Below are 24,856 nucleotides of genomic sequence, written 5' to 3' on the forward strand. Positions count from 1 at the left end.
CTGAACTTACTCAGCCGCTGCGAACACTTCAGCCTGTCCGGGGCCGGAATTGACGTCAGACACCCGCCCTGAAAACGCATAGACACGCCTGCGTTTTTCAAAACACTCCCAGAAAACGGTCAGTTGACACCCACAAACGCCCTCTTTCTGTCAATCTATTTGCGATCGTCCTTGTGAATGGATTCGTTATTCCCATTGCACAGCAACGATCCGCTTTGTGCCTGTGCGACACGACTGCGCACTGTGGTGCATACGCATACGCAGTTCTGAAATGATCGCAGCGAAAAAAAACCTTGCGTGCGATCAGGTCGGTATGATCCCCAATGCTTGATGTGCAATAAATAAAACGAGCATAATCGGAAGAAAGGATCCCAGGCCCATGCAGCAATGAAAGACCCTTCCTCAGGCCACACATATTTTCATATGTACCGTACATGCATGTTACTACGTTTTAAGCACTGTAGTTTACAACAGCAAAGAAGCAGCGGCTGCGCCTACTGGCCAATCAGATGACCGCCCTGCCTTCCCGGCGTTCCCGCTGCCTATCGCGCCACTGCCCCGCCCACCGGAACAATCCCTGCAGGCTGTTGGTTACACAGCGCAGTCTAACGTCACTACTTTTTGCTAGCCCGATAAACCTAGCTTTGTAGCCACGCCCACTCCCCTATCAGATGCCTGGACGAGCAAATGTTCGTTTTTCATTGTGTGGCGGGGCTGTCACTCACACTAATGTCTGGCGAATCAGTGACTTGTTTCCCATTTTGACTGTTGAGAGGGAAGTGGGTGAGCAGCAGCTAGTGTGGATGTTGATGCGGGGCTGCTGCTGTACGTACGGGGTTGCTGCGGAGGGGATCTGGGGCTGGAAGTGTTAAGGTTAGTGCTGGTGAGATGACATGCATGATCCTGCTTTATATTACAGGTCACATGCAGCGGGGAAAGATCAGCTTTTGTGGAACTACAAGTCCCATGTAAACATTAGCTATGTAATGTGGCGACACGGGTATCTTCAACCTGCTTCAGTGGCTTGCAGGACATCTTCAACCTGCTTCAGTGGCTTGCAGGACTTGCTGGGACTTGTAGTTACTCCACAACCGGTTTATGTTTCCTCAACCCTTGGAATTATACTGTGAGCATTCACAGGTACTGTTTATCTATTATTATTATTATTATTATTATGTTATCCTGTTTGCAGAATCTGTGTATATAATATTACAAAAATGCCTTTCAAAAGCACCATTCATGTGTCAGGGCTCTAGACATAATTATGTGCAGTATACATTTCTAGAAATGTTTTTCTAATTCTTTGTAGGATTTTGTTTTGTAGGTTTTCACTATTAAAATAATTGTGCTATAATACACAATGTCTATAGACTTTGATAGTGGAGCATTGCAGACTCAGCATGAAGAGGAAGATGAGTATGATAAAGAGGATTATGCCAGGGAGCAAGAGGTGAGAAACTTGATTTGGCGTTTTTCTTTTATTAGTCGGTGGATTAGTGGTTAAAACATGTTCAATAAAGCGTGACAAATGATTCCAGTTTATCTGCGTATTATAATCCATTGTGTAATACTACACTTGGGATTAATTTACAGGCACCATCTGCCATAGGTATGCCATAGTGTTTTATAAATGTCCATTCTAATTGCTATACAGGTTGAATATCCCATATACAAATATTCCGAAATACAGATTTTTTTTTGAGTGAACCTTTGTTTCCTGATGGCTCAGAAAATACACAATACACATAATTATTCCAAATATTGTATTAAATGACCTTCAGGCTGTGTGTATATGAAACATAAATGAATTGTGTGAATGTACACACACTTTGTTTAATGCACAAAGTTATTAAAAATATTGGCTAAAATTTACTTTCAGGCTGTGTGTATAAGGTGTATATGAAACATACATGTATTCTGTGCTTAGACTTAGGACCTATCGCCATGATATCTCATTATGGTATGCAATTATTCCAAAAATACAGAAAAATCCGATATCCAAAACACTTCTGGTCCCAAGCATTTTTTGTATATGGGATACCCAACCTGTATACAATTATTATTATTATTATTATTATTATTATTATTATTATTATTATTATTATTATTATTAATAATTATTTTGATTATTTTAATTTATTGATTTTGGTATTTAAATTTATTAAATGCAAAATAAATAAATAAAAATCAGATGAAAATGCGAAGGTGAAATAAAATGTGATAAAGTATTGCATAGAAACTTTGCTAACACAATGCAAATAACATATTTGTGTGCGCCAAGAGCAACCACAAAAGATTAATTTTGATCAGTTCTAAAAGTTATACAGTATCTTCTTATTACAACCTAGTTGTTTATGCTATTTACCCCCTTAAATAGCCTACTGTTGCTTGTTTTTGTGTCTCTATTTTATGTTTGTGTAGCTGATTTACGGTATTTATTTAGTTATTTATTAGATTTTTATTATTATTTTTTTGAGGCAGAACATAATGCATTAGAAGTCCCCTCCAGTACTCCACGACCTGTGTAAAAGCAGCATCTGGCCTTCTGCTTTTATATTGCAACTCTTTGGGGACTTCTAATATCCTTATAATTTATTGTAGGAGTTAGATGATCTTATATACTCTTCACTTTTTAGTAGATTTTCTCAATTGATAAATTGTATTTTTCTTCTAGCAAAAATATGTGATCTATATATATATTAGTGTATTTAAACCTGCTACAGTACACTATATTGGATTTAACAACAGTACCCTCCTCAGAAATGTCTAATAATTTCACATGTAGAAATTAGATAGTTGGAAATTATTGTTATTTGGTATTACAGTATTTTATGTTGCCTCACAGTTACAGCAGTTGTTAATTGACCTTCCCCATGACATGCTGGATGACAGTCTCTGCTCCTCTTCTTCGGAACATAACTTCAGTGATTGCAGTGACCATGAGGTTTCTGAACAGTAAGAAATAATTTTGTTTCATTTTCTTGGTATTTCTCTTTTGTAATAATGAAATGTATATCTCCCAATAAGTACTAATACATACAGTTGTACATAAATGAACTCCAGTTGTTGTTTTTTTTAATGCTATTTACAGTACAAATATTAAAATTACATAATAAGCAGATCTCACCCGTCTACCCTACTTTCTTATTTCTTTCGAAAGAAATCGTCACTGGGACCCAGCAACCCACTGGGAAGATGAAAGAATACAGCAACACCAAAATGTAAGTTTTTCCCTGTGGTTACATTTTTTTTTTTCTTTTGTTTATCCTCATCCATGGAGTTGTATTCCTAATATCAGGCGTCCTATTTAGCAGTATAAAAATGGCTATACAGATGAAACAAATCCTGCACAGTATATGGGCCAACAAAGTGTACCTCCAAGAAGCCAAGGAGTTGGAGACAAAATGTCAAATGGATGGGGACCCCTTAATGGTGACAATGAAGAGAATATTTTTAACAATAAATACAACTGTCCTAAAGAGCATGCTAATGACGAATCCAATGTAGGAACCTTTCACACTGAAAGTCAGTATGAGGAACTTGACCATTGTTCAACAAGTGAACTCTATCATCTTCCAGAGGACTTTAAACCCTACACTAACGGTGGGCGTAACATGGCTGACAGCTTTCCAGTTGCCAAGCATGATACATTTCAGGTTTGTTTTTGATGAACACAAATACATTATTTACTTGGAAATAACATTATCTAAATTTGATTTGCACGGATAATTTGTAATTTTATTTACTAATAAAGCAACCTGATTCTATTTTAATAGTTCACTGCCTCAGAAGGAAATGGCCATCAACCTGCAGAGACCACCCAAATCAAGTACAATCCATACCAATTAAATGTTGCCCGGAAAGAAGTGGTTAACCAAGATCCAGTAAGAAGGAATGACAATTACGATGATCTTCAACGAGAGTTCCTGGACACTGGAGAATGTGAGAGGCATATGCTTTCTATTGCTTAATACCGGTCTTCTACAGTACTGTGATATTAATATGTATGTTTTCAGGTACTTCAAGCAATATGCAATTTGTGCAACTACAAGTTCTTTACAAAGCCAGAGGAAGACAACTTGAAGAATTAAACACAAAGCTGGAAGAAAGTGAGCGGCAACTAAGATACCTCAATCATCAGCTTGCAATAGTAAAAGGTACAATTATTTTAATTTGTCCTATACGCCCTGGTTTTTGTTTTTGAAGTAAACTTATTGCCTGCACATAGTGGGATCAGTCCGTTTTGGAGGTTAGTGAGTATTCTGCACATCCATTCAATAAGAACCTTTACAATCACTGAGGCATAAGATGTGATGTACAGTAGTGCATGGTGTACAGTGTATAATAGTGTTAACAGGGGAGTTACACAGAAAACCTTTGAATTTTTTTTTTTTTATAGGAAAAGTTCTATTCATCAGTGCTTATAATTTTATTGTGGAATAGCACCAGAACTGCTTTCATGTAGAATATCATAAATATATTCAGAGACCAAGTGTGTGTATGTCTGTAAGTACTATAGTTTTCTCATACGTCCTAGAGGATGCTGGGGATGCTTCAAGAACCATGGGGTATAGACGCGATCCGCAGGAGACATGGGCACACTATAAGACTTTGAATGGGTGTGAACTGGCTCCTCCCTCTATGCCCCTCCTCCAGACTCCAGTTAGATTCTGTGCACAGCGAGACTCGATGCACACTGAGGAGCTCTCCTGAGTTTCTCAGAAAAAGACTTTATTTATTTAGGTTTTTTTATTTTCAGGGAGACCTGCTGGCTACAGACTCCCTGCTTCTTGGTAGTGAGGGGAGAGAAGCAGACCTACTTCTTAAGAGTTCAAGGGCTCTGCTTCTTAGGCTACTTGACCACATTAGCTCCAGAGGGTTCGATCACTACGGTACGCCTAGCTACTTGTTACCGGAGCCGCGCCGTCACCCCCCTCACAAAGCCAGAAGATAGAAGCCGGGTGAGTATGAGAAGATCAGAAGACTTCAGTGACGGCAGAAGATGGCTTGAGGTACCGCGCAGTGCGCAATGCTCCCACACTGATCACGGCACTGCAGGGCGCAGGGGGCTGCCCTGGGCAGCATGGGGGGCCACAAATACCACTGGCATGCAATTTAACAGTGCCCAGGCACTTGTTAAGGGACCACCGCTAATATAAAGAATTTTGAGCGGGACTGAAGCGCGCCATGTCTGGGGCGGGCCTTAGCCGCATAGCTCTCACCAGCGCCATTTCTCTCTTCACAGAAGGCTGCAGAGACGCTGGCCCTGATCCTCCACACTGCTGTGCAAGTAACAGGGTGCAAAAGCGCTAGCAGGTCTGGGCAGTCTTGTTATTGACTTCAGAACCGGGATAGGCGCTGGGTGTGAGCTGGCTGAACTCCCTCCGTGTCTTTCTAACCGGCTCTGCTGTGGGTCTGTCCCCTATAGCCCAGTGTGTTTGTGGCTGTTGGTACGTGTGTGTGTCGACATGTCTGAGGCTGAATGCTCTTCCCAGGAGGAGGCTGGCGTGGGGACTGACAGTTCTGTGACAGTGTCGGCACCGCCGACGGATGATTGGGTCAATATGCTGAGTGTTTTAAATACAAATGTGACTAAGTTGGCTAAGAGGTTTGATAAATCTGAGTCTAAGAACCAGACATGGAGGAAATCCATGGAGGATGCTTTGTCACAGGTCCAGACCCCTTCGGGGTCATAGAAGCGTGCATTTGCCCAAATAGTAGATGCAGATACCGACACGGTATGCCAGATTACATCCAAAACTGGCTAAGAGTATTCAGTACATGATTGTGGCGATAAAAGACGTATTCCATATTACTGAGGACCCTGCTGTTCCTGATACTAGGGTCTGTAAGTTTATAGGAAAGAAACCTGAAGTAACGTTTCCTCCCTCTCATGAACTGAATGCACTTTTTGAAAAAGCTTGGGAAAATCCTAACAAAAAGATACATGTTCCCAAAAGAATTCCAATGGCATATACGTTCCCCTCTGGGGACAGGGAAAGCTGGTAGTCAATCCCCACGGTAGACAAAGCTTTATTGCGTCTATCCAAAAAGGTGGTGCTTCCGTCCCCTGACACGGCTACCCTAAAGGATCCTGCGGATCGTAAGCCGGAAAATACCCTGAAATCCATTTATGTCACTACAGGGTCGCTACTCAGGCCTGCCGTTGCTGCGGCATGGGTGAGTAGCGCTATTGAAAAGTGGGCAGATAACTTGTCCTCTGAGGTAGATACCCTAGACAGGGATAGTGTGCTTTTGATAAAGGAAGGTATATACAGTGCTTCCAAAACTGGATATGAAAAATCAAATGTGTTTTATTACATAAAAATTATAAAGGAAAATGATTCAACAATCATTAAAATTACATTATTATTTCTCTGACGTCCTAGTGGATGCTGGGAACTCCGTAAGGACCATGGGGAATAGCGGCTCCGCAGGAGACTGGGCACAAAAGTAAAGCTTTAGGACTACCTGGTGTGCACTGGCTCCTCCCCCTATGACCCTCCTCCAAGCCTCAGTTAGATTTTTGTGCCCGGCCGAGAAGGGTGCACACTAGGGGCTCTCCTGAGCTTCTTAGTGAAAGTTTAGTTTTAGGTTTTTTATTTTCAGTGAGACCTGCTGGCAACAGGCTCACTGCATCGAGGGACTAAGGGGAGAAGAAGCGAACCTGCCTGCTTGCAGCCAGCTTGGGCTTCTTGGCTACTGGACACCATTAGCTCCAGAGGGACCGAACACAGGCCCAGCCTCGGAGTCCGGTCCCAGAGCCGCGCCGCCGGCCCCCTTACAGAGCCAGAAGCAAGAAGAGGTCCGGAAAATCGGCGGCAGAAGACATCAGTCTTCACCAAGGTAGCGCACAGCACTGCAGCTGTGCGCCGTTGCTCCTCATACACACCTCACACTGTGGTCACTGAGGGTGCAGGGCGCTGGGGGGGGGGCGCCCTGAGCAGCAATAAAAACACCTTGGCTGGCAAACATACATCACATATAACCCCCAGGGCTATATGGATGTATTTTAACCCCTGCCAGAATCCATAAAAATGCGGGAGAAAAGTCCGCGAAAAAGGGGCGGAGCCTATCTCCTCAGCACACTGGCGCCATTTTCTCTCACAGCTCCGTTGGAGGGAAGCTCCCTGGCTCTCCCCTGCAGTTACTACACTACAGAAAGGGGTTAAAAAAGAGAGGGGGGCACTAATTAGGCGCAGTATTAATAAAACAGCAGCTATAAGGGGAAAAACACTTCTATAAGGTTATCCCTGTATATATATAGCGCTCTGGTGTGTGCTGGCATACTCTCCCTCTGTCTCCCCAAAGGGCTAGTGGGGTCCTGTATCAGAGCATTCCCTGTGTGTGTGCTGTGTGTCGGTACGATTGTGTCGACATGTATGAGGAGGAAAATGGTGTGGAGGCGGAGCAATTGCCTGTAATGGAGATGTCACCCCCTAGGGAGTCGACACCTGAGTGGCTGAGCTTATGGAAGGAATTACGTGACAGTGTCAGCTCTTTACAAAAGATTGATGACATGAGACAGCCAGCTACTCAGCCTGTGCCTGTCCAGGTGTCTCAAAAGCCATCAGGGGCTCTAAAACGCCCGTTACCTCAGATGGCAGATACAGACGCCGACACGGATACTGACTCCAGTGTCGACGATTAAGAGACGAATGTGACTTCCAGTAGGGCCACACGTTACATGATTGAGGCTATGGAAAATGTTTTACATATTTCTGATAATACCAGTACCACTAAAAAGGGTATTATGTTGGGTGAGAAAAAACTGCCTGTAGTTTTTCCTGCATCTGAGGAATTAAATGAAGTGTGTGATGATGCGTGGGTTTCCCCCGATAAAAACTGTTAATTCCTAAAAAGTAATTGGCATCATACCCCTTCCCGCCAGAGGATAGGGCACGTTGGGAAACACCCCCTAGGGTGGATAAAGCGCTCACACGCTTGTCTAAACAGGTGGCACTACCGTCCCCGGATACGGCCGCCCTTAAGGAACCTGCTGACAGAAAGCAGGAAAATATCCTAAAATGTATATACACTCACACGGGAGTTATACCAGCAATCGCCTCAGCCTGGATGTGCAGTGCTGGGGTGGCTTGGTCGAATTCCCTGACTGACAATATTGATACCCTAGATAGGGACAGTATATTACTGACTATAGAGCATTTAAAAGATACATTTCTATATATGCGTGATGCACAGAGGGATATTTGCAGACTGGCATCAAGAGTAAGTGCGCTGTCCATTTCTGCCAGAAGAGGGTTATGGACAAGACAGTGGTCAGGTGATGCTGATTCCAAAAGGCATATGGAAGTATCGCCTTATAAAAGGGAGGAGTTATTTGGGGTAGGTCTAACAGACCTGGTGGCCACGGCAACGGCTGAGAAATCCACATTTTTACCCCAGGTAGCCTCTCAACATAAGAAGACACCGTATTATCAGGCGCAGTCCTTTCGGCCCCATAAGGGCAAGCGGGCAAAAGGCTCCTCATTTCTGCCCCGTGGCAGAGGGAGAGGAAAAAGGCTGCAGCAAACAGCCAGTTCCCAGGAACAGAAGCCCTCTCCCGTTTCTGCCAAGTCCTCAGCATGACACTGGGGCTTTACAAGCGGACTCAGGCACGGTGGGGGCCCGTCTCAAAAATTTCAGCGTGCAGTGGGCTCACTCACAGGTGGACCCCTGGATCCTTCAGGTGGTATCTCAGGGGTACAAATTGGAATTCGAGACGTCTCCCCTTCGCCGTTTCCTAAAGTCTGCTTTACCGACGTCTCCCTCCAACAGGGAGGCGGTATTGGAAGCCATTCACAAGCTGTATTCCCAGCAGGTGATAATCAAGGTACCCCTCCTACAACAGGGAAAGGGGTATTATTCCACGCTGTTTGTGGTACCGAAGCCGGACGGCTCGGTGAGACCTATTTTAAATCTGAAATCCTTGAACACTTACATACAAAGGTTCAAATTCAAGATGGAGTCACTCAGAGCGGTGATTGCGAACCTGGAAGAAGGGGATTATATGGTGTCTCTGGACATCAAGGATGCTTATCTCCATGTCCCAATGTACCCTTCTCACCAAGGGTACCTCAGGTTTGTGGTATAGAGCTGTCACTATCAGTTTCAGACGCTGCCGTTTGGTTTGTCCACGGCACCCCGGGTCTTTACCAAAGTAATGGCCGAAATGATGATACTCCTTCGAAGGAAGGGAGTTTTAGTTATCCCTTACTTGGACGATCTCCTGATAAGGGCAAGATCCAGGGAACAGTTGGTAGTCGGGGTAGCACTATCTCAAGTAGTGTTGCGGCAGCACGGTTGGATTCTCAATATTCCAAAATCGCAGCTGATCCCGACGACACGTCTTCTATTCCTAGGGATGATCCTGGACACAGTCATCCGAACTAGTCAGAAACCTCCTAAAACCAGGCCAAGTGTCAGTGCATCAGTGCACAAGGGTCCTGGGAAAAATGGTGGCTTCCTACGAAGCAATTCCATTCGGCAGATTCCACGCAAGAACTTTCCAGTGGGACCTGCTGGACAAATGGTCCGGATCGCATCTTCAGATGCATCAGCGGATAACCCTGTCACCAAAGACAAGGGTGTCTCTCCTGTGGTGGTTGCAGAGTGCTCATCTTCTAGAGGGCCGCAAATTCGGCATTCAGGACTGGGTCCTGGTGACCACGGATGCCAGCCTGCGAGGCTGGGGAGCAGTCACACAGGGAAGAAATTTCCAGGGCTTGTGGTCAAGCCTGGAGACATCACTTCACATAAATATCTTGGAGCTAAGGGCCATTTACAATGCCCTAAGCCAAGCAAGACCTCTGCTTCAAGGTCAGCCGGTGCTGATCCAGTCGGACAACATCACGGCAGTCGCCCACGTAAACAGACAGGGCGGCACAAGAAGCAGGAGGGCAATGGCAGAAGCTGCAAGGATTTTTCGCTGGGCGGAAAATCATGTGATAGCATTGTCAGCAGTGTTCATTCCGGGAGTGGACAACTGGGAAGCAGACTTCCTCAGCAGGCACGACCTCCACCCGGGAGAGTGGGGACTTCACCCAGAAGTCTTCCACATGATTGTAAACCGTTAGGAAAAACCAAAGGTGGACATGATGGCGTCCCGCCTAAACAAAAAATTGGACAGGTATTGCGCCAGGTCTAGGGACCCTCAGGCAATAGCTGTGGACGCTCTGGTAATACCGTGGGTGTACCAGTCAGTGTATGTGTTCCCTCCTCTTCCTCTCATACCAAAAGTACTGAGAATTATAAGACGGAGGGGAGTAAGAACTATACTCGTGGCTCCGGATTGGCCAAGAAGGACTTGGTACCCGGAACTTCAAGAGATGCTCACGGAGGACCCGTGGCCTCTACCTCTAAGAAGGGACCTGCTCCAGCAAGGACCCTGTCTATTCCAAGACTTACCGTGGCTGCGTTTGACGGTAGGGCGGTTGAACGCCGGATCCTGAAGGAAAAAGGCATTCCGGATGAAGTCATCCCTACCCTGATCAAGGCCAGGAAGGATGTAACCGCAATGCATTATCACCGCATTTGGCGAAAATATGTTGCGTGGTGCGAGGCCAGTAAGGCCCCGATGGAGGAATTTCAACTAGGTCGATTCCTGCATTTCCTGCAAACAGGAGTGTCTATGGGCTTAAAATTGGGGTCCATTAAGGTTCAAATTTCGGCCCTGTCAATTTTCTTCCAGAAAGAACTAGCTTCAGTTCCTGAAGTTCAGACGTTTGTAAAAGGGGTACTGCATATACAGCCTCCTTTTGTGCCTCCAGTGGCACCTTGGGATCTCAATGTAGTTTTGGGGTTCCTAAAGTCACATTGGTATGAACCACTTGAATCTGTGGAGTTAAAATACCTCACATGGAAAGTGGTCATGCTGTTGGCCCTGGCCTCGGCCAGGCGCGTGTCAGAATTGGCGGCTTTATCCTGTAAAAGCCCTTATCTGATCTTCCATTCAGACAGGGCGGAATTGAGGACTCGTCCTCATTTTCTCCCTAAGGTGGTTTCAGCGTTTCATCTGAACCAACCTATGGTGGTACCTGCGGCTACTAGTGACTTGGAGGACTCCAAGTTGTTGGACGTAGTCAGGGCACTGAAAATATATGTTTCCAGGACTGCTGGAGTCAGAAAATCTGACTCGCTGTTTATCCTGTATGCACCCAACAAGCTGGGTGCTCCTGCTTCTAAGCAGACTATTGCTCGTTGGATTTGTAATACAATTCAGCTTGCACATTCTGTGGCAGGCCTGCCACAGCCAAAATCTGTAAAAGCCCATTCCACAAGGAAGGTGGGCTCATCTTGGGCGGCTGCCCGAGGGGTCTCGGCTTTACAACTTTGTCGAGCAGCTACTTGGTCAGGGGCAAACACGTTTGCTAAATTCTACAAATTTGATACCCTGGCTGAGGAGGACCTGGAGTTCTCTCATTCGGTGCTGCAGAGTCATCCGCACTCTCCCGCCCGTTTGGGAGCTTTGGTATAATCCCCATGGTCCTTACGGAGTTCCCAGCATCCACTAGGACGTCAGAGAAAATAAGAATTTACTTACCGATAATTCTATTTCTCGTGGTCCGTAGTGGATGCTGGGTGCCCATCCCAAGTGCGGATTGTCTGCAATACTTGTACATAGTTATTGTTAAGTTATTGTTGTTGTGAGCCATCTATCCAGAGGCTCCTCTGATATCATGCTGTTAACTGGGTTCAGATCACAAGTTGTACGGTGTGATTGGTGTGGCTGGTATGAGTCTTACCCGGGATTCATAAATCCTTCCTTATTGTGTACGCTCGTCCGGGCACAGTATCCTAACGGAGGCTTGGAGGAGGGTCATAGGGGGAGGAGCCAGTGCACACCAGGTAGTCCTAAAGCTTTACTTTTGTGCCCAGTCTCCTGCGGAGCCGCTATTCCCCATGGTCCTTACGGAGTTCCCAGCATCCACTACGGACTACGAGAAATAGAATTATCGGTAAGTAAATTCTTATTTATTATTATTATTATCCTTTATTTATATGGCGCCACAAGGGTTCCGCAGCGCCCAATTACAGAGTACATAAACAAATAAACAAGAAAACAGCAACTTACAGTTGACGACAATACAGGACAAGTACAGGGTAAATAAACATAGCTACATCAGCAGATGACACTGGAATAAGTATCAGGTGGCAGAAGACTGCTGGATTTGGTGCAGTTGAAGATTATTAAAGTAAGAAAAGGGTAAGCACATGAGGGAAGAGGGCCCTGCTCGTGAGAGCTTACATTCTAACGGGGAGGGGTAGACAGACAGGGGTGAGACAGATGGGGTACATAGAGAGCGTGGAACAGAGGTTTAGGATGAGATTTGGCTGGGTTTGGTGTAGAAGTGGGTCTTGAGAGCCCGTTTGAAGTTTTGTAGAGAGGGGGAGAGGTAGGGAATTCCAGAGAAGTGGTGCAGCGCGTGAAAAATCTTGGAGGTAGGAGTGGGAGGAAGTAATCCGTAGGCAGGAGAGTCGGCGAGCATTAGCAGAGCGAAGAGGACAGGTGGGAGTGTAAAGCGAGATAAGATCAGAGATGTAGATGGGAGAGGAGTGGGTGAGGGCTTTGTAAGCAAGTGTGAGAAGCTTGAAATGGATTCTGAAAGGGAAGGGGAGCCAGTGAAGGTCTAGTAAGAGAGGAGAGGTGGACGTAGTGCGTTTGGTGAGGAAAATGAGCCGGGCAGCAGCATTGAGGATAGATTGGAGTGGAGAGAGGTATTTGTCAGGAATGCCAGTCAGGAGGAGATTACAGTAGTCCAGTCTGGAGATGACCAGTGAGTGGATAAGAGTCTTAGTAGCATCCTGGGTCAGAAAGGGTCTTATCCTGGAAATATTTTTTAGATGAAAACGGCAGGTTTGTGAGAGGTGCTGAATGTGAGGTTTGAAGGAGAGGGAGAAGTCAAGGATTACTCCAAGACAGCGCACTTGGGGGCTAGAGGAGATAGTAGTGCCATCAATAGATAATGAGATTGTAGGAGGTGAGGTTATGCGGGAGGGAGGGAAGATGATCAGCTCGGTCTTAGACATGTTAAGTTTAAGAAAGCGCTGGGACATCCAGGAAGAGATGGCAGAGAGACAGTTGGAGATACGAGTGAGGAGAGTAGGGGAGAGGTCTGGAGAGGAAAGATAGATTTGAGTGTCATCAGCATAAAGATGATATTGGAAACCAAAAGAACTAATGAGCTTACCTAGTGAGGACGTATAGAGAGAGAAGAGGACCAAGGACAGAACCTTGGGGTACCCCTACAGTTAGTGGAAGTGAGGGGGAGGTGGAGTCATGAGAGGAGACAGAGAATGAACGGTTAGAAAGGTAGGACGACAACCAAGAGAGGGCAGTGTCACGCAGACCAATGGAGTGAAGGATTTGCAGTAGGAGAGGATGGTCCACAGTGTCAAAAGCAGCAGAGAGATCAAGTAGAATAAGTAGAGAGTAGTGTCCCTTAGATTTAGCAGCATGGAGGTCATTGCATACTTTTGTAAGGGCAGTTTCAGTGGAGTGGAGAGGATGGAAGCCAGATTGGAATGGGTCAAGCAGTGAGTGTGAGGAAAGAAAGGAAGTAAGGCGGTTGTAGACAATACGCTCAAGGAGTTTGGAGGCAAAAGGGAGGAGAGAGATGGGTCGGTAGTTGGAGAGAGTGTTTGGATCAAGGGTAGGTTTTTTAAGAATAGGAGAGATGAGTGCATGCTTGAAGGCAGAGGGGACAGTGCCTGATGATAGGGAGAGATTGAGAAGGTGGGAAAGATGGGAACAAGCAGAAGAAGAGAGGTAGCGGAGGAGGCGGGAGGGGATAGGGTCAAGTGGGGAGGTGGTGAGGGGACAGGAACGAATGAGGGCCATGACTTCCTCTCCAGATGCATGGGAGAAAGATGACAGAGTTGGTGCGAGGGATGGGGAGGGTTGGTAAGGGATGGGAGAAGGCTGGTTACTGATGGTCTGGTGTGATGTGATGTCCTGACGTATGGAGTCAATTTTGGATGTGAAGTAAGTGGCAAAGTCAAGAGCAGAGAGTGAGGAAGGGAGACGAGGTGGAGGTGGGCAGAGGAGTGAGTTGAGAGTGGCAAAGAGGCGCCGGGGGTTGGAAGACTGGGAGGAGATGAGGTTCTTGAAGTATGACTGTTTAGCAAGAGAAAGGGCAGCACTGAAGGATGAAAGCATAAGTTTGAAATGAAGGAAGTCTGCCTTAGAGCGTGATTTCCTCCAGTGTCGCTCAGCAGTACGTGAGCATTTTTGCAGATATCTGGTGCATTTGGTGTGCCAGGGTTGAGGTGTTAATTTGCGAGGGTGAATAGTGGTTGGTGGAGCAACAGAGTCAAGAGCAGAAGTAAGGGAAGCATTGTATGTGGAAGTGGCTTGTTCAGGGCATGAGAGAGAATAGGAGAGAGAAGTGAGTCAAACAGGGAGGAAAGGAATGTGGTGTCAATAGCTTCAATGTTACGCTTAGTGATGGTAGCCTTAGGAGGTAGAGATGGGGAAGTCGAGAGAGATAGGTTAAAGGAGAGCAGGTGGTGGTCAGAGAGGGGAAATGGGGAGTTTGAAAAATCAGAAATATCACAGCGGTGAGTGAAGACCAGATCCAGTGAGCTCCCATTCACATGGGAGGGTGAGGAGGTCCACTGGGAGAGACCAAGTGAAGAGGTGAGATTAAGGAGTTTAGAGGCAGGGGATTGTGTGGGGATGTCAATAGGGATGTTGAAATCGCCTAGAATAATGGTGGGAATGTCAGAAGAGAGGAAGCCAGGAAGCAAAGTTGTCGATGAATTTGGAAGCAGTGCCAGGGGGGCGGTAAATGACAGCTACTCTAAGATGGACTGGTTGGAAGAGGCGTATGGCGTGGACCTCAAATGTAGAGAATATAAGGGATGGTTCTGGTGGTATGAGTTGGTAGGAGTAACTAGAAGGTAAAAGGACCCCAACTCCACCCCCATGGCGACCCCCAGGTCGGGGTGTGTGTGTGAATGTGAGTCCCCCAGCAGAGAGAGCAGCAGCAGAAGTAGTGTCAGAGGGTGTAATCCAAGTTTCAGTAATGGCTAGTAGGTGTAGGGAGTTGGAAATGAAAAGGTCATGAGTGGGGACCAGTTTGTTACAAACAGATCTTGCATTCCAGAGTGCACAGGATAGGGGGTATGAGTTTGTGGGAGAGATGTGAATGAGATTTTCAGGGTTGCTGTAGCGATGAGGTGGGATTAACTTTGAGGGCAGGGATGATGAGAGAGTAGTGATGGTACGGGTGCCTGAGCTAGGAGGGGAAACTGCAGGAGGTGGGCAGGGAGGGAGGTCAGTGTGATGTGGATGGGGGTGTGGGCAGGTGACAGTGAAGGGAGAGAGGGAGCAGGGCTGAGTTGTGGGGTAGCAGGACCATGGGGCAGAGGTGAATGAAAGTGGGGTAACAGGAAAGGTGGGGGTAGGAAACAGAGGGATGGAGGGGAGAGAGGAGGAGGTGTAGGAGACTAGGGGGGAAGGATAAAGATACATTATTAGGTAGACACTGAGTGATGTGGGGAGTATAGGAAAGCCTTGACATAGTGTTAAGTAGGTAAATAGGTTGAGGGAAAGTGGAAGTAGGAGAGGAGACTGCAAGTGAATCCAAGCAGAAGATTTGCTGAAATGCAGGTGAGAAAAGCAGTGTAGGCTCAAGGGGTGTAGATTTAGTATGAAAAGAGTCAAAAGCGTAGATAAAGTGGTTGCAGAAATGTATTTGGAGTGTAAGAAATGAAAGGATTGTGAGAGGTTTAAGAAGCAATGGTAATTATGTTAGTTTTTTTTAAGTGTTTGCAGGTTAAATTGCATTGGTGCAGCTGTGCTTAAAAAACAAAATTACAATGCAGATACAAGCATTTGTAGGTGAAATGGACGGTTTTTGAAATGTCCAAGTAAGGTATTTCCGTGCTATTTAATCAGATGCAACAATCAGGAGGTAAGTGATCTGAGGAGTAAGTGACTCACATTTGTTATTAGTTCTTCATTTTTTTTTGGTTTTGTTTGATTGTTGTGCTTCTGTGTTCCTTCTTTTTCACTTCGATTGAACGCTGCTGTTATGTGTCAATTTTATCACGCTTTGATAAAATGCACGCTTCGATACTAAATGCACAGCCAAACGGCTTTGCACAGCCTACACCAGTGGACTTAAGTAGAAGACTATTACAAGTGAAACCAATAATTGAAATCTGTAACCACACCCCACCCCCTCAAATGCAAGGCAATAAATTACCTTAAAAACAACAACCAGGCATTCCACAAAGATTAAACTGGGTCTATATCATTCAAAACTTAAAAAAGTACTTCAAAATCACATACTATGCAATAATTTTACAATTGTAATTACCCAGCAGAATTAGCTTTGCATGTATAGATCTAATGCAGCAGAATATGTGACCTTTTTCCCCGTCCTCTCCCCCTCGCTGCAAGGAAGGAGGACCCACGTCCTTTTTTTAATTATTTGGGCCGAAAGGACTGCATCTGATAGTGAGGCGATTTCTTCTGCTGTGCAGGGACATAAGGTAAAAATGAAGACCTACCCGCGGTAGCCGTAGACACCAGGTCAGTGAGGCCGTCACCAAACAAGACCTTACCATTAAACGGTAGAGCCTCCATCGCCTTCTTAGAGTCTTGGAAAACGCCTAGAAGTCCATTTAACAAGCTTTATGGGGAATTGGCAGATGTCCACAGAGGTAGAAGAGAACCAGCTTTAAACAGGACTGAGTTTATGTTCAGAATTAAGCAAACAAAAGGCCTGTCTTCATCATCCATGTGGACTGATATCTACTAGCATTACATGTAAAATTGTGTCAAAAAGAGGGCAAGCACAGCATTATATTCGGTGTATTACCACATAGGAAGCCTGGACAAAGTCCACTGTATAGGATCCAAGGAAATTAAGCCACAGTCCTGGGTGCAGTTTTCAATGCTAGTAGATATCAGTCCACATGGATGATGAAGACAGGCCTTTTGTTTGCTTAATTCTGAACATAAACTCAGTCCTGTTTAAAGCTGGTTCTCTTCTACCTCTGTGGACATCTGCCAATTCCCCATAAAGCTTGTTAAATGGACTTCTAGGCGTTTTCCAAGACTCTAAGAAGGCGATGGAGGCTCTACCGTTTAATGGTAAGGTCTTGTTTGGTGACGGCCTCACTGACCTGGTGTCTACGGCTACCGCGGGTAGGTCTTCATTTTTACCTTATGTCCCTGCACAACAGAAGAAATCGCCTCACTATCAGATGCAGTCCTCTCGGCCCAAATAATTAAAAAAAGGACGAGGGTCCTCCTTCCTTGCTGCGAGGGGGAGAGGTCGGGGAAAAAGGTCACAGACTGTGGCAAGTTCCCAGGAGCAGAAGTCCTCTCTGGCTTCTACCAAATCCACCGCATGACGCTGGGGCTCCTCTGCGGGAGTCCGCTCCAGTGGGGGCACGTCTCAAACTCTTCAGTCAGGTCTGGGTGCACTCGGACCTGGATCCTTGGATAGTAGACATAGTAATCCAAGGGTACAAGTTAGAGTTTCAAGACGTGCCCCCTCACCAATTTTTCAAATCGCCCTTGCCAGCTTCTCTTCCAGAAAGGGAGATAGTAAGCGCTGCGATACTAAAGTTGTGTCAAAATCAAGTGATTGTCACGGTATCCCCGTCTCAACAGGGGGAAGGTTTTTATTCGAGCCTGTTCGTGGTCCCGAAGCCAGATGGCTCAGTCAGACCGATTCTAAACCTAAAATCCCTCAATTTCTTTCTGAAGAAATTCAAGTTCAAGATGGAGTCTCTACGAGCAGTGATCTCCAGTCTGGAGGAGGGGGAATTTATGGTGTCGGTCGACATAAAAGATGCCTACTTACATGTCCCCATATATCCTCCACATCAGGCTTACCTGAGATTTGCTGTGCAGGATTGTCATTACCAATTTCAGACGTTGCCGTTTGGTCTGTCCACGGCTCCGAGGATTTTCACCAAAGTAATGGCGGAAATGATGGTTCTCCTACGCAAGCAGGGAATCACAATTATCCCGTACTTGGACGATCTCCTCATAAAGGCGAGGTCCAAGGAGCAATTGTTGAAGAATGTTGCTCTTTCACTGACGATTCTGCAACAACACGGTTGGCTCCTAAATTTGCCAAAATCACAGTTGGATCCTACGACACGGCTGTCGTTCCTGGGTATGATTCTGGATACAGAATTGCTGAGAGTTTTTCTTCCAGTGGAAAAGGCTCTGGAAATACAGAACATGGTAAAACAGATTCTAAAACCGGCAAAGGTGTCAGTTCTTCACTGCACTCGGTTGCTGGGGAAGATGGTGGCGGCCTACGAGGCCATTCCGTATGGCAGGTTCCATGCCAGGGTGTTTAAGTGGAACCTGCTGGACCAGTGGTCCGGGTCTCACCTGGACATGCACCACATAATAATTCTGTCTCCCAGGACCAGAATTTCCCTTCTGTGGTGGCTGCACAGTTCTCAGCTTCTGGAGGGACGCAGGTTTGGGATTCAGGATTGGATCCTGGTGACCACGGATGCAAGCCTCCGAGGCTGGGGAGCAGTCACACAGGGAAGAAACTTTCAGGGAAAGTGGTCAAGCCAGGAAGATTGTGTACACACAAATATTCTGGAATTAAGAGCCATCCACAACGGCATACTGCAAGCAGAACATCTTCTTCAAGGTCTGCCGGTCTTGATTCAGTCAGACAACGTGACAGCAGTGGCGTACATAAACCGCCAAGGCGGAACAAAGAGCAGAGCAGCGATGGCCGAGGCCACGAAGATTCTTCGCTGGGTGGAAAGACATGCCAGCGTTTTGGCAGCGGTCTTCATTCCAGGAGTGGACAACTGGGAAGCAGATTTCCTCAGCAGACACGATCTCCATCCCGGAGAGTGGGGTCTTCATCAAGAGGTCTTTGCAGAAGTGACAAGTCATTGGGGAGTTCCTCAAGTGGACATGATGGCGTCCCGCCTCAACACGAAACTTCAGAGATATTGTTCCAGGTCAAGGGACCCTCAGGCGATAGCGGTGGACGCCCTAGTGACACCGTGGGTGTTTCAGTCGGTCTATGTGTTCCTTCCACTCATTCCAAAGGTGATAATAATTATAAGAAGAACAAGGGTTCAGGCGATCCTGATTGTTTGGCCAAAAAGGGCCTGGTATCCAGATCTTCAGGAGTTGCTCATAGAAGATCCCTGGCCTCTTCCTCTTCGGGGGGACCGGTTACAACAGGGGCCGTGCGTGTTTCAGGACTTACCGCTGCTGCGTTTGACGGCGTGGAGGTTGAATGCCAGATCCTAGCCCGAAAGGGTATTCCCAGTGAAGTCATTCCTACACTTTTTCAGGCTAGAAAAGAAGTAACGGCAAAGCATTACCACCGTATTTGTAGAAAATGTCTCTTGGTGTGAATCCAAGAAGGCTCCTACGGAGGAATTTCACCTGGGGCATTTGCTCCATTTCCTACAAGCGGGTGTGGATGCGGGCCTAAAGTTAGGCTCTATTAAAGTACAGATTTCGGCCTTGTCAATCTTTTTTTTTCAAAGGGAATTGGCCTCTCTTCCGGAGGTTCAGACCTTCGTAAAAGGCGTGCTGCACATCCAACCTCCCTTTGTGCCCCCAGTGGCACCATGGGACCTTAATGTGGTGTTGCAATTCTTGCAATCACATTGGTTTGAACCTTTGTGCAAGGTTGAGTTAAAACTACTCACTTGGAAAGTGGTCATGTTGTTGGCCTTGGCGTCTGCAAGGCGGGTGTCTGAGTTGGCGGCTTTGTCTCACAAAAGCCCCCTACTTGATTTTCCATGCTGATAGAGCGGAGTTGAGAACTCGTCAGCAATTTCTGCCAAAAGTGGTTTCATGTTAACCAGCCAATTGTGGTGCCAGTGGCTACGGACGCCCTGGTGGAGTCAAAGTCTCTCGATGTGGTTAGAGCTTTGAAGATCTATGTCGCCAGAAAGGCGCAGGCTAGGAAAACAGAGGCTGTTTGTCCTGTGGGCTCCCAACAAAATTGGGGCTCCTGCTTCTAAGCAGACTATTGCGCGCTGGATTTGTAATACGATTCAGCAGGATCATTCTACGGCAGGATTGCCGTTACCGAAATCGGTGAAAGCCCATTCTACCAGAAAGGTGGGCTCATCCTGGGCGGCTGCCCGGGGAGTCGCGGCGTTACAACTTTGCTTAGTTGCTACTTGGTCGGGTTCAAACACCTTTGCGAAGTTTTACAAGTTTGATACCCTGGCGGAGGAGGCCCTCTTGTTTGGTTAATCGGTGCTGCAGAGTCATCCGCACTCCCGCTCGTTCTAGAGCTTTGGTATAAACCCCATGGTTCTTGAAGCATCTCCAGCATCCTCTAGGACGTATGAGAAAATAGGATTTTAATACCTACCGGTAAATCCTTTTCTCTTAGTCCGTAGAGGATGCTGGGCGCCCGTCCCAGTGCGGGCTGTATCTGCAGTTTGGTTATAGTTACGCTCATGTTGCGTTGAGTTCAGTCAATCTGTGACTGTTGTTGGTCATGCCGTTGCATGCGTTGTTGTTGAATACCATGTTGTACAGTGTGTTAGTGGTGTGAGCTGGTATGTATCTCATCTTAGTTTAAAATAATTAATTAAATCCTTTTCCTCGAAATGTCCGTCTCCCTGGGCACAGTTCCTATAACTGGAGTCTAGAGGAGGGGCATAGAGGGAGGAGCCAGTTCACACCCATTCAAAGTCTTATAGTGTGCCCATGTCTCCTGTGGATCCTGTCTATACCCCATGGTTCTTGAAGCATCCCCAGCATCCTCTACGGACTAAGAGAAAAGGATTTACCGGTAAGTATTAAAATCCTATTATTGCACAAACATAAAATCTAAATTTGCACTGACCCGTAGAATATTCATATGATAATGACTGCTAAATACGTGCTGTGACAATTTACTACTTACTTATTTTACTTACTCATTATGTAGATGAGAAAGATGGGTTAGCTATCACCCTTCAAGAATCAAAGCTGTTACTTCAGAATTCCAAGGAGGTGGAGCTTCAGCTACGAGGTCAGATGGCTGCTCTGGAGAGAACAGTTGATGGTTTAACATCAAATGATGAGCAGGTCAGAGTCTTTAAAGTACAAGTTATGGCTTAGTATTTTGCTTTCATGAGTACTGGCTTTTTCTGGCTGGTTATTGTAAACATGAGAGGGGCTGTATTCACAACACTAGCCCCATGGATGAAAGACTGGGAAATATATGATAGTGGCTTCTATGAATGTTGTTCGTTGTCTCTATGGCACTTACACCATTATCGTTTATAGCTCCTGCATCATGCATGTCACTAGGCTTCAGTGCAATAAATGTAATAGTTGGCAAGGATGACACCTAGGAAGCGAGCTGGGGGTTGGTGATGGGGGGGGGGGGGATTGATACCAGGGTCTCTCCAGTTCCATTTTTCTTTCTCACTCATATATAACTATAGAGAGAGAAAATAAATAACGTATGTGTGTGTGTATGTGTGTGTATGTATGTATGTATGTATGTATGTGTATATATATATATATATATATATATATATATATATATATATATATATATATATATATATATATATATAAATATTACACACACATTATATTTGTGATGTCCTTTTTAATCTCTGTTCTCTTGTTTTATATTTAGTTAAGAAAGGAATTAAAAGTTTCTAAACTTGCAATGGACAGTATGCAGCAGCAGGTAATGGACTTGCGCCGTTCTGATTCGATCCACAGAGCTAGGGAACAACATGAAGCAGTTGTATCCATGCTTAAACAGAAGAATGAGGAGCAAGTGCTGTCACTACAACAGAAGCTGGATGAGGTTAATGCAGCTCTGCAGCAGCAGGTATATATGTTAAAGTACAGTATCTCCATTGACATAACTAATCAAAATATGTCTTCACTTTATGGGTCAGTTCCAATTAAACAAGGTTTTTGCTGAAAACATTTACATTGCTATTGTGCCCATTTTTCAATTACTTAAGGTATGTGCACTCCCGATTCTCTTACTATCCAATTGAAAAAATTCTGGTAAAAACCTGTGAAGTTTTTTTTTTTTTAAAATGGTACCTCAAAAAATGACAAATACTGGATCTATTACGTTCCCAAAGAAAAATGTTTTTGAGCGTTTAAATTGTTTAAAAAAAATGCAATAATTGGATATTTTAAAGTAAAAAATATGCTAAAAGATAGATTATCTATCTATTTATTTATCTATTTCATCTAAATAAATTAATAAAATATGGGGTGCCTAAAAATGCAAAAAAAAAAAGTTAATTTGGGGGTGTTTTGATGCCACGTTAAAGAAAGAAATCCCAAAACACTAATACCATCTGCAAAGTTCAAATCTGCTGTAACATCTATACAACACACCCATATACCTGTCCTACATTTTTTTTTTTTTAAATCAATTTTCTGCAGTTTGAAAGCATTTCACTCCAATAATGACATATCATTATTGGTTTAATTTAGCTAATTGAAAACTTTCAATTGCTCATTAGTCAGTCATAAGTGTCCCAGGGGTTCTGAACCAAGTCCTGACATTTTTACCTTAAAGTAATTTTGCACCTCTTCTGAAGCTGGGGGGGGGGGGGGAAGCTGTGTTTAATTCCTATGGCAAAAATGTTCACATCTATTTGAAAACAAATTTTGTGGACTGTTGGAAATATTAATTAACCGCATTGATTTGTATATGTCCCTATATATTGACAGATTTCCTAGTGTTCTTGAATCGTAATATCCTCACATTGTGTACCTTATTTCTTTTCAATGAAAGTGGTGTTTAGTACTGGTTTCTCTTCATAACTTCTCTTCAAATAGAAGGAGATGTGCAGTCAGCTGGAGGAACGAGTGAAACAAGGCGAGCGAAAGCAAGAAGAGAGGAAACTGGAGAAAACAGAAGTTATAAACCGCCTGTCTAGGAGCCTGGAAGAAAGTCAGAAACAATGTGCCAATCTCTTACACGCAGGTAAGATGCGTAGTGGCATTCTGTCAGTGGAATCTGTTGTCCTATAAACAGAACTCCTTGGGTTTTTTTTTTTTTTTCATTTCTGTATTATCATCCTCAATAGGTAGACATATGTAGTGTGTGTGTATATGTGTGTGTGTGTGTGTGTATATATATATATATATATATATATATATATATATATAGAGGTAGGGAAGAAGAACAAGCGCCATATGGTGTAGTAATTTAGGGCACAAAATAAGGACAAAATTTGGTAAGTACCGGATGACTTCTTGGAATTAGGCCTGTCAGACTCAGACTTTCACATCGGCTGTCCCCACCTATAAGGAGATAGAAATTGTCGCCGTATAGTGAAGTATCTTTGAAAACAGTTTTGGGTGTTTCCCCCCTATATTAAGCGTACCACATAAATATTCAAATATAGCATGTAGGATATGCTTATATCCAGATGGTTCAGCTAGGTCCGGTAAATGTGCTCCTTCCAAAAATTCCCAGTCACTGCACTGTATAGTTATGCAATGTTTAATAACAAAAATAGATAATAAAAAATACTTAAAACACAATAAATAAATAAATAAATAGTAAGTCTTAGCTTAATGGAACAGGCAGTAAGTAGGTCAGTCAGGTTTCTCAACGCGTTTCGCCTTTTAGGGCTTCCTCAGGAGAATACATGTTAGCACAAGGTGCAGCTTTTTATAGCTGCTTTCAGTTTCACTTTTGCGGTCACTTCCGGTTCACAAGCCTTCCGAAACCGGAAGTGACCTGGCGCAATAGAAATATCTCTATACTTCATAAAAACCAGTGGACTTAGTGTTTATCTACATCATTGGTGGTGCAGTGGTTAGATAGACCGTGCTGTTATATTTTACACCGGACGGGCTGTAAATGCCGCTACTGTCCGTGTATTTGTATTACCGGAAGTGACGCGGCTTGTCCCGGCCGCGTCACTTCCGGTTTCGAGTCCGTGCGTTCCACCGCGTGTGGAGGTTGTTCAGCCAATATCTGTACACTGGGTTTGTTTACATTTGTGGCGGAAGTGACGTATAGGCTGTCACAAACAAATCCTATCCATATCATAGCAAAACAGAGGCATGGTAAAGTTTAGTTACAAAAAATACATGTGTTTAGCTGGTCAGGTGCCCCTCTTAATTTTCATCTAGACAGGGGACTGAGCTACTGGGTAGGAAGCATCCATAATCATACAGGAGGTTTCCTTCAAATATCATCACATTAGTATGTTTAAACAGACACGTATATGGAACTATGTATAAGTAATCAATTCATAAATCGAACATATTTCAATGGTTTTAGCCAGTATAAGGCCAGTATATATCCCCATAAGGTGCGACCGTGGTACATATGTATATAATAAATACATGATAAAAAATATATATATATATGATATAAAATGATGATATAAGAAAATATATATATATATATATATATATATTCCTGTAGGGAGTTACAGTTAAGAGAACTAGCAGGTAGAGGGAGGGGTAGAGCTCGCAGGAGTGGGACAAACTCATAACCTTTGTTGTGGCCCGGTGGTTCCCCTACTCACTGCATCTGGATATTACACATATACATGTATATAAAAAAAAGACTATATGTACAGATTCAACCCTATTTCCAGAATTTTGACAGTTTTTTAGACAATTTTTAGACAATGTAAAATATTATACAACCTCATAAAGTGCAAAAATTGATACATATGTGTAAAAATTGATAAATATATATAAAATAGAAATATAAATATGGAAATATACAAATTTAAATTCTTTTCGGGAAGGAAGTTTCATACAGCCAATTAAGATTAGAGGAACTAGCTGGTGGAGGGAGAGCTCATAGAAATGGGGCAATTTCATAACCTTCGTTATGGCCATGCGGTTGGAGAGTATTTAACGTAAAAATCCAATACATCTCCC

At 44.5% G+C, this 24,856-nt stretch overlaps 1 protein-coding gene across 6 annotated transcripts in view; it reads left to right on the plus strand.

The window, feature by feature from the left end:
• Nucleotides 1–579: 579 nt before the first annotated feature.
• The window catches only part of CEP152 (centrosomal protein 152), a 260,473-nt gene continuing 236,196 nt past the window's right edge, over nt 580–24,856 (plus strand). For 2 of the 6 annotated variants that reach the window (XM_063926043.1, XM_063926046.1), the window contains exons 1-10: nt 581–873; nt 1,325–1,450; nt 2,846–2,955; nt 3,161–3,221; nt 3,312–3,656; nt 3,777–3,942; nt 4,017–4,157; nt 20,907–21,046; nt 21,609–21,809; nt 22,784–22,931. In XM_063926043.1, the coding sequence (XP_063782113.1) occupies nt 1,361–1,450; nt 2,846–2,955; nt 3,161–3,221; nt 3,312–3,656; nt 3,777–3,942; nt 4,017–4,157; nt 20,907–21,046; nt 21,609–21,809; nt 22,784–22,931 (1,402 nt within the window). In that variant the 5' untranslated portion in view covers nt 581–873; nt 1,325–1,360. Of the gene's footprint in view, nt 874–922; nt 1,141–1,324; nt 1,451–2,845; nt 2,956–3,160; nt 3,222–3,311; nt 3,657–3,776; nt 3,943–4,016; nt 4,158–20,906; nt 21,047–21,608; nt 21,810–22,783; nt 22,932–24,856 lie in introns of those variants that run through there. The other 4 variants (XM_063926048.1, XM_063926045.1, XM_063926044.1 and 1 more) reach the window with 4 other exon arrangements.

This window comes from Pseudophryne corroboree, chromosome 6 (assembly GCF_028390025.1).
Source record: "Pseudophryne corroboree isolate aPseCor3 chromosome 6, aPseCor3.hap2, whole genome shotgun sequence".
Classification (NCBI taxonomy): Eukaryota; Metazoa; Chordata; class Amphibia; order Anura; family Myobatrachidae; genus Pseudophryne; species Pseudophryne corroboree.